Raw genomic sequence first — 8497 nt, 5'->3', positions numbered from 1 at the left:
CCCCAAATCCACCTAAAACCCTGGCCTCTGCTTGAGTTAGGCCCACCGGCGCTGCCCTCGCAGCTGTGCTGCTGCGTCCAACCAACCAATAAATTGTTGTGGTTTGCAGGGGCTGCCTGCCCCGCGACAGCTCCCACCTTGTCATGCTTCCTCCCTCTTTTGTGTGTGAAAGGCCTGTCCCCATGAATCTTCACGGAGGAGATTGGACTAGGCTTTTCCAGCCCCCGGCAGCCCCGGGGAAGCACACCTGAGAAGCTGCGTGCTGCCAGCACAACGCTTCGGCTTCCTACTTTCTCTCCTCTGCGTCCTACAAGTACCACGGTGTTCACTAGGCCTAGCGGGACCTCTGCGTTGGTCTGTGACCCCCTCTGTGGGTGTTGGTGCTCGGCTCCCATTTTGTGAGCTGCAGTTGTCCCTGGCCCTCTTGGGAAGTCCCCATCCTGCAGCCTTTGGGGTCTGCTCGACCTTGGCTGCTGCTGCTGCCCCGGCGCAGCCTCCAGCAGCCGCTGCCTCTCCCGCACTGTGGGATGCCGGTGCCCGGTGCAGCCTGGAGCTTGAGGGGCAGCCCGAAGGCTCTCCTGGCTGAGGAATCATAGAATCGTAGAATGTCCTGCGTTGGAAGGGACCCACAAGGATCATCAAGTCCAACTCCCGTCCCTGCACAGGACAACTCCAAAACCCCTCTCTGTTAGGAAGCAGCAGGTCGAGGAGCACACTGCTGGAAGAGAGGGCAATCAACCAGTCTCTTGCCAGGCTTTTTTTTCAGTCTGGGATGACGTGCACGTGCCAGCAAAGACACGTCTTGACAGTCCTTCATATGAGCTGTGTGAGCATCATCGTGGTACCTGCCAGTGGCCCCTGGCACCCTGGGTGGGGTGTGTGTTGCGAACCAGTGAGCGGTGGTGCTCCCCACAACACATCCCGGGCAGGAGTGTGTCCTGGGCGTGTGCCGCGGGCAAAGCTGAGGGCCTTTGCACGGTCTTTGCTCCTCCGCGGTCCCTGTGGGTGATCCCGCAGCCCTCTGGGATCTGAGCCATCCCAGGCGGGCCCACGGGAGGTTCTGGAGGAAGAGGAAAGCAGGAGCTGCTGAGGAGTAAGGCGGGTGGTTTCGTAGCTCGGAGGGTTTCCTCGGGCACTCAGCTGGCACTGGAGGACAGGGTGGTCTGTGCCCTTGGGGACAGAGGAGAGTGCTGCCAGGCTGAGGGGGAGGAGGAGGAGGCAGGTGGGGATGGAGGAGCAGGGAAGGAGGAGAGAGGGTGTGGGCTGAGTGTGTCTTTCAGAAGGGCCAAGGACTCTTTCAGGCCTTGAGCTACTCCTTTGCTTGAGGAGCTTCACACCCCCATTCCTATCGCTGCTCCTCGGCAGCTCTTTACGTGCTTTCTCAACGGTCCTCCATCTCCTGGCATCATGGAGGGGAAGCGCAGTGACTCAGCCCAGCTCTAAAACCCATGCAGTGGCGGTGGGAAGCAGGTGAACATTGCCTCAGAAATGGGAGCGGTGCTTCTGGAATGCACCCCGGTCACTAGCAGGGGTTTTGGAGGAAGCCCTGGGATCCTGGTGGCAGGGGTGCTTCTGTTAAGTACCAGAGCCTGGGGAAAAAAGGCAGCCAAAGGCAGCAGCGCTGCCACTGCTGGGAGGTTCCCTCCTGAAAGGGGAAGCCTCCTCCTGTATCTCATGAGATGTCCTCATGTGTCTCTTTCCTTCCTGTGGTTGCAAGTCTTGCAGTCAGCTACAGATGCCTGGGCTCAGAGGCAGCGAGTGGGGCTGAGATTTCAGTCCTGCCTGGGGACGTCACGGTAGCATGGCCCTGCAGTTGGTGGCTCTGAGCTTTCTCCTGGTGCTTGTATCTCTGCTGGCAGCAGAGGTCCAGAAAGAACCTGATCCCACGGTCCAAGGAGTGCCCCGGGAAACAGGTAAGATGCGGTTCCTCCTCTGCCCTGGGGAGATTGTGCTGCGGTCGGTCGGGGATGGGTCATGCCCTGCAGCGAGCCGGGTTGCCAGTGGCTCCCCGGCGGCTGCAGGCATGAATCAGGCGTGAATGAACGCATGCACCGTGAATCAGGGGAAGGGTCTTCAGGGAGCAGGGCTGCCCCTTTCTGGACGTGTCCTGTGCCCAGGCGTGCCCGAGGGACGCTGTGCCTGCTGAGAGCAGAGCAGCCAGGAACTTGCTGCCGCTTTGGCAGCTGGATGGGCCTGGGCGTGGGGAGCGCCTGGGTGCCTGGGCGTGGGGTGGGTGGTGGCTGTGTGTCAGTGGGACAGAGCTGCTGGTTGCGGTGCTCAGCTGGGCATCTCTTGCCTTCTGCAACCAGGGTTGTTTGAGAGCAAAGCCTGCCCGTAAGTGGCTGGTTGCCCAGCACGCCTGTGCTCCTTCATGGCTGTTCAGAAGATGGTCTGAACCTTGTCAGATCCCTTCTCTGCCCCTTTGGGAGAAGCAAGTTTGCCGTTGAAGCACTCGGGGGCCTCCCAGAGCCTCTTGCAGAGGCTGGAAGAGGGAAGTGCTCCTTCCCAGGTGCCAGCGTCCCTGCCTGCAGGAATGGTTGCCACAAAGCCTCCCCTCACAGCGCTCAGCAAACTGCTGGGACAGGCGGTGCCTGCTCAGCCCAGGGGACGGTGAATGTGGTGAGGAGGGGATGTGCCCGGGAAAAGGGGCAGGGGCTGTGGTAAAGCAGGGGGCGTGAATTGCATTGCTCATCCCCATGTCCCGCTGCACGGTGGCGTGGGGAAGGAGGAGAGTGGCTGAGGGGCTGACTGAGCCACGGCAGGGACCCCAGAAGTGTAAGAGGGGCATCTGTGATCCCGGTGGGAGGGATGAGCCATGGCTGGAGGGACATGCACCCCAGCAGGGCTGGTGGACGGTGGCTGGAGGGGGTCTCGTGGTGCAGGGTTGATTGTCCTGGACAACTCCCTGCTGCGGGCTGTGGAGGAGGGAATACACAAGGATGGGGGAGGTTCACGGAGGAGTGTTCCTTCACGCTTCAGGTACACAAGGAGAGCCTCCTACCAACGAGCCCTGCCTGCAGGTCACATCCTGGCAGACGGATGTGTCACCTCCATCCCCGTGTCCCTCTCCCCTCAGGGGCTGGAGGGATCGCTGGGGATTGCTGGTACCCCACCACCTACCCCTGACCCACCTCCTCATCACCTCCCACCCCAACTAACACCCACTTTCACCTCTGCCAGCAACGTGCCAAAGGCCCCAGTGGGACTCGAGACTCCGGCTGGCACCAGAGCAGGACAATTACAAGGAGAACGAAGAAGTGATGCTGAGCTGTCCTGAGGGTTTTCAGCCATCCTTCACCCACGTCAAATGTGTGAGAGAAGTCCCGTCCATCAGTTATGGGAAACCTGTATACAGAGTAGTCTGGCGTGGAAGGGACAGCAGAGGTGGCTGGGTCCGCGTTCGGTCCCTCTGCAGCCCTTTACCAACTACAGTGTCACCATCTCCCTGCCCCCCAGCACGATCCTTTTCTCATGGTTGGTTAGGACTGAGGAAACAGGTATGTGCGCACCAGTATAGGTGTGAAGGGACAGTCCTGGGTTGTGTCACAGGTAGGACAGGTGCATAACTGTGCCTTTCGCGCAGCAGCTCAGCCTGCAGTGATGGTTCTGGGATCGGGGCTGTTTGGAGCCTGTGGGGCTCAGGGGAAGGGGCTGTGCAGGACCCTGGAGCACAGCACATCCCCTCCTCACTCTCCCCTTCCTCACCATACTGTTGCTGCTCCTGCTGCTGCTGCTGTGACACATGCAGCCTTTGTCAGGGACAAACCCTTTGTGGCCAGTCCCTTTGAGCCTGTGCCCTGGGCCCAGAGCTGCCTGCACCTTGTGCTGGGCTCAGCCCCTCCTCGCCAGCCCCAGGCGTGACCCGTCCTCCTGTGCTTCCAGTGCCGGACAAACCGGAGCAGCTGTGGTTGGATCCCAGCACAGGGTCCCTCAGGTGGAAGGCGCTGCCCTCCTGCAAAGGGGAGATCGTCGGATACCAGGTACCAGGGCACCACAGACTCCCCGCAGTCCCCCTCACCTTGCCAGGCGCCTCCCTGCCTGGAGCTCTGTGTGCGCAGGCGAGGAGAGGCGTGAGCCCCCCTGGGCCAGGCCCCACCAGCTCTCCACTGCTGGTGTTTCTGGTGGGGTCGGCTCCCCTCCTCTCCCCAGCCAGCAGCAGCAGCCCCTCTGCGCAGAGCTGCCCAGCGCAGGAGCGGGAACTCGGTGCTGCTCCCCACCAGCTCCCTGTCCTGCCTCTAGCTGAACATCACGGTGGAGAGAACTGCTAGTGTAAAACAACAAGATGTCTCAAACAGCCTGCTGCTAAAACCACACTGCAGAGCGACGGTCGCTAGGACCCAGGACCGGACGGTACCCAGGAGTGAGGGTGAGGGAGGGAGTCCTGTGGAGACAGGACCAGGACGGCCTTGCCTCGGCCCCATTTCCCATGGTCTGTGAAGCGTCTTATTCCCCCCCACACCCACTGCCTGGGGGACAGTCCTGGTATGGCTCCTCTTGGCTTGACTGGTCACTGATGTAATTTTCCAATTAGCAAAACTACTAACTACTGGAGCCTTGGGAAAGGAATTTGGGAGGGAGCTAAAAGATAACAAACTGTGGAAAACTAACGGCTCTAACCTTGAAGAAGAGCTAACAAGGCGACAAAAGTGAACATCTTGGCACCAAAGACTGGACAGTGGCCAGAGAAGATAAAACTGCAGAAAGTAGGTGAAAGGTAAATGTGGCGAGGGGAGATCATGACCACCCACTCAATTCAGGACCAGAAAGACTTGCCCCCCCACACCTGAAAGGAGCATGTGTGCTAATTTACATAGCAAGCGAGGCTAATTTAAATACAGTAAACCAACAGTGTAATCATGTAGCCTGATAAATGTGCTGTAGTTTGTGTGTGTTGGTGCTCATGTGTGTACCGGTACTTATGTTTACGTTCATGCTCATGCTCGTGCGTGCGTGATTTGTGGAATTATTGTCACTGAGCACCCTGTGCAGAATCAACATCTCTATAAGAACCTTCACTTCTCCTCACTCTTCTTCTTCCCTCACCAATACCCTTTTTGGCAGGACCAACGCTGGATCCAGGACTAGTGATTCTCTTTTCTCTCTCTCTCTCTCTTTCTCTCTCACTTTTCCTAAGGTGATTAAGTTGTTAAAGTTGTTAAATAGAAGTCAAGTACTGCATAGCCTACCTTGATTTTGTGTAAAACTGCATAGCTGGGGTGAATATAACTGTGAGAGGGTTGGCAGGTATCAAAAATTTGTACTCAATATTTGTCACTGTAGAAGCTTTCTATTAAAGCTGGTGTTTGTGTACGGACCTTGAGTGTTGGCCCACCTTAATCCACACCGAGAGGATTTGTGAATCTTTGTCACTCCTCCCGCCTCCTCCTCAGGTGGGATGTGACACATGGCCAGGAGAGCGCAGGATGGCAGCTTCCTTGAGTTCAAGCAGGTGTCGCTGAACCAGTCTGTCACTCAGTACACGCCACCTCATCAGGCGCCTGGAAGCACATACACGGTGACAGTGCAGGGCCTCACGGCGGCTGGTGCTGGGGCTGCGTCGCTGCTGGAATTTCAAAGCTGCGTCTCGGGTAATGGTTGTTGTGCCCTGTGTCTGGCTGAGGTGGCCTCCCTGGGAGCGACAGCGCCAAGGTCGGGGCCATTGCTGGTGCACGGTCCAGGCTGCGGCACCCACTCCTGGCTGTGCATTAGTTGCAGGGCAGCCGCTGGGTCCGTGGCCTGGGTCGGCGGTCGCGGTGGTGGTTGCGCTGTCGCTGCTGGTCCCCCTGTCTGCGGGGATCCTGTGGTTTGTGCTGTCCAGGTGAGTAGTGTGGAGACTTGGAGTCGCTGCTGTGCCTCAGGCCATGCTGTGCTGTGGGGTGGCTGGGGATGGAGAGGGGGTTCCCCCAGCTGCTGCCACCCTTCTGCAGGCGCGGAGGATGCAGCTGGCTGGTCCTACCATAGGTCAGCCGTAGGGCTGCCGGCTGGGGCTCACAAGCATGTTCCTCGGGGCTGGGGCAGGGACCGTGGGTGCTAAGAGACCCCCTCCCTTGTTGCTGCCGCTGCCGCTGCCGTCCCCTGGGGTGTTGATGGGCAATGCCTGCCAGCTCGCGAGGGCCCAGAGGGAGGGTGTGCGGAGCCCTCCATGCCTCTGCCGCTGGGTTCAGCAGGGCCCTGGGCCACGTCAGCCTCTCCCCCGACTCAGGACTGCCCTTTGCCTTCCCAGGAAAAGGAAGGCCTTGGCCAGCAAAGCCGAGGAGGATCATTACACAGGTAGGGTCCCCATCGCAGAGACGGCTGTAGGGCTCGGGCTGGAGCTGGGAGGGGAGCAGGCCTCTTGCAGGAGAGCCCGTTGGCATCCTGCGGTGGCGGCAGGCAGCCCAGCTGGCTCTGGCCGACCTACCAGAGCAGCGTGTCCCACAGCTGCTATCCCCAGCCCGGAGCCTCCTCCGCGTGCCTCTTCCAGCAGCTGCTGGCTGGGTCCCTCAGGCTGTTTCTGTCGTGTTGTCCTCCCAGAGCTCCAGCCCTATGAGAACTCGGATAAGTACTGCGTGATCAAGAAGACTCATCTGGCAGAAGAAGATGCAGGTAGGAGATGGATCACCCCGCCTCTGTTCCCACACCTGGCAGGGAGAGGGTGGAGAGTGGCAGCAGTGATGGCGTGAGCTCCTCACGCTGCCGAGGACACGCAGCAGCCTCTGCCCTGCGTGCCCTTGGTCTCCACAGGGAAAGGTGGCCAGGCTGGAGAGCCGTTTGCCCCAGCCCTTGCCTGTCCTGGAGTCCCCAGGAGACAGTGAGAGCAGTGAGGGAGAGGAGAAGATGGGCTGGACGTCCGAGGCTCAGTGCTGATGGCACTTCCCACAGCCCCTTCTTGAGGCTCAGTCCTGCGCCACTGGAAGCAGGACCTCATCTAGCTTGTGGTGGGTTATGGCTCCCCCTCAAATTTGCTCCCTCATCAAGCTCCAGCTTCCTCTTTCGCATCCTTGGGAGCAGCCCAAGGCCTGGGACGACCTGCTTGTGCCAGCAAGGACGTGTCCTGGTAGTCCTCCAGTGCTGGTGCAAAGCCATCTCACCCGCGTCCTGGTGCCTGCAACTGTCCTGTGAGACCGAATGCAGCTTGCTGGGCCCCAGCTCCTTTTTCCCCGCGCCATGTCCCCAAATCCACCTAAAACCCTGGCCTCTGCTTGAGTTAGGCCCACCGGCGCTGCCCTCGCAGCTGTGCTGCTGCGTCCAACCAACCAATAAATTGTTGTGGTTTGCAGGGGCTGCCTGCCCCGCGACAGCTCCCACCTTGTCATGCTTCCTCCCTCTTTTGTGTGTGAAAGGCCTGTCCCCATGAATCTTCACGGAGGAGATTGGACTAGGCTTTTCCAGCCCCCGGCAGCCCCGGGGAAGCACACCTGAGAAGCTGCGTGCTGCCAGCACAACGCTTCGGCTTCCTACTTTCTCTCCTCTGCGTCCTACAAGTACCACGGTGTTCACTAGGCCTAGCGGGACCTCTGCGTTGGTCTGTGACCCCCTCTGTGGGTGTTGGTGCTCGGCTCCCATTTTGTGAGCTGCAGTTGTCCCTGGCCCTCTTGGGAAGTCCCCATCCTGCAGCCTTTGGGGTCTGCTCGACCTCGGCTGCTGCTGCTGCCCCGGCGCAGCCTCCAGTCAGCCGCTGCCTCTCCCGCACTGTGGGATGCCGGTGCCCGGTGCAGCCTGGAGCTTGAGGGGCAGCCCGAAGGCTCTCCTGGCTGAGGAATCATAGAATCGTAGAATGTCCTGCGTTGGAAGGGACCCACAAGGATCATCAAGTCCAACTCCCGTCCCTGCACAGGACAACTCCAAAACCCCTCTCTGTTAGGAAGCAGCAGGTCGAGGAGCACACTGCTGGAAGAGAGGGCAATCAACCAGTCTCTTGCCAGGCTTTTTTTTCAGTCTGGGATGACGTGCACGTGCCAGCAAAGACACGTCTTGACAGTCCTTCATATGAGCTGTGTGAGCATCATCGTGGTACCTGCCAGTGGCCCCTGGCACCCTGGGTGGGGTGTGTGTTGCGAACCAGTGAGCGGTGGTGCTCCCCACAACACATCCCGGGCAGGAGTGTGTCCTGGGCGTGTGCCGCGGGCAAAGCTGAGGGCCTTTGCACGGTCTTTGCTCCTCCGCGGTCCCTGTGGGTGATCCCGCAGCCCTCTGGGATCTGAGCCATCCCAGGCGGGCGCACGGGGGGTTCTGGAGGAAGAGGAAAGCAGGAGCTGCTGAGGAGCAAGGCGGGTGGTTTCGTAGCTCGGAGGGTTTCCTCAGGCACTCAGCTGGCACTGGAGGACAGGGTGGTCTGTGCCCTTGGGGACAGAGGAGAGTGCTGCCAGGCTGAGGGGGAGGAGGAGGAGGCAGGTGGGGATGGAGGAGCAGGGAAGGAGGAGAGAGGGTGTGGGCTGAGTGTGTCTTTCAGAAGGGCCAAGGACTCTTTCAGGCCTTGAGCTACTCCTTTGCTTGAGGAGCTTCACACCCCCATTCC

At 59.8% G+C, this 8497-nt stretch overlaps 1 protein-coding gene across 9 annotated transcripts; it reads left to right on the top strand.

The window, feature by feature from the left end:
- The first annotated feature begins 1699 nt into the window (after window positions 1-1699).
- Window positions 1700-7600, top strand: LOC309602471 (uncharacterized protein). Of its 9 annotated transcripts, XR_014230665.1 has the most exons (11): window positions 1700-1913; window positions 3181-3309; window positions 3883-3980; window positions 4240-4366; window positions 4532-4714; window positions 5391-5588; window positions 5710-5818; window positions 6224-6270; window positions 6514-6585; window positions 6724-6917; window positions 7323-7600. XR_014230665.1 is itself a non-coding variant. In XM_082336059.1 (9 exons), the coding sequence occupies exons 5-9, from the start codon at window positions 5405-5407 to the stop codon at window positions 6792-6794; spliced, it is 483 nt and encodes a 160-aa protein (XP_082192185.1). In that variant the 5' UTR covers window positions 1700-1913; window positions 3181-3311; window positions 3883-3980; window positions 4240-4714; window positions 5391-5404; the 3' UTR covers window positions 6795-7600. The 9 variants fall into 8 exon arrangements, 4 of the variants coding, with proteins under 4 accessions (XP_082192185.1, XP_082192184.1, XP_082192183.1 ...); XR_014230666.1 differs by having other exon boundaries at window positions 6724-7600; XR_014230667.1 differs by having other exon boundaries at window positions 3181-3497; window positions 6724-7600.
- The last annotated feature ends 897 nt before the right edge of the window (window positions 7601-8497 follow it).

Source organism: Platalea leucorodia (genome assembly GCF_965183815.1).
Source record: "Platalea leucorodia genome assembly, chromosome: Z".
Lineage (NCBI taxonomy): Eukaryota > Metazoa > Chordata > Aves > Pelecaniformes > Threskiornithidae > Platalea > Platalea leucorodia.
Note: the sequence above shows the minus strand (reverse complement) of the source record. Positions and strands in the feature narration are given on the sequence as shown.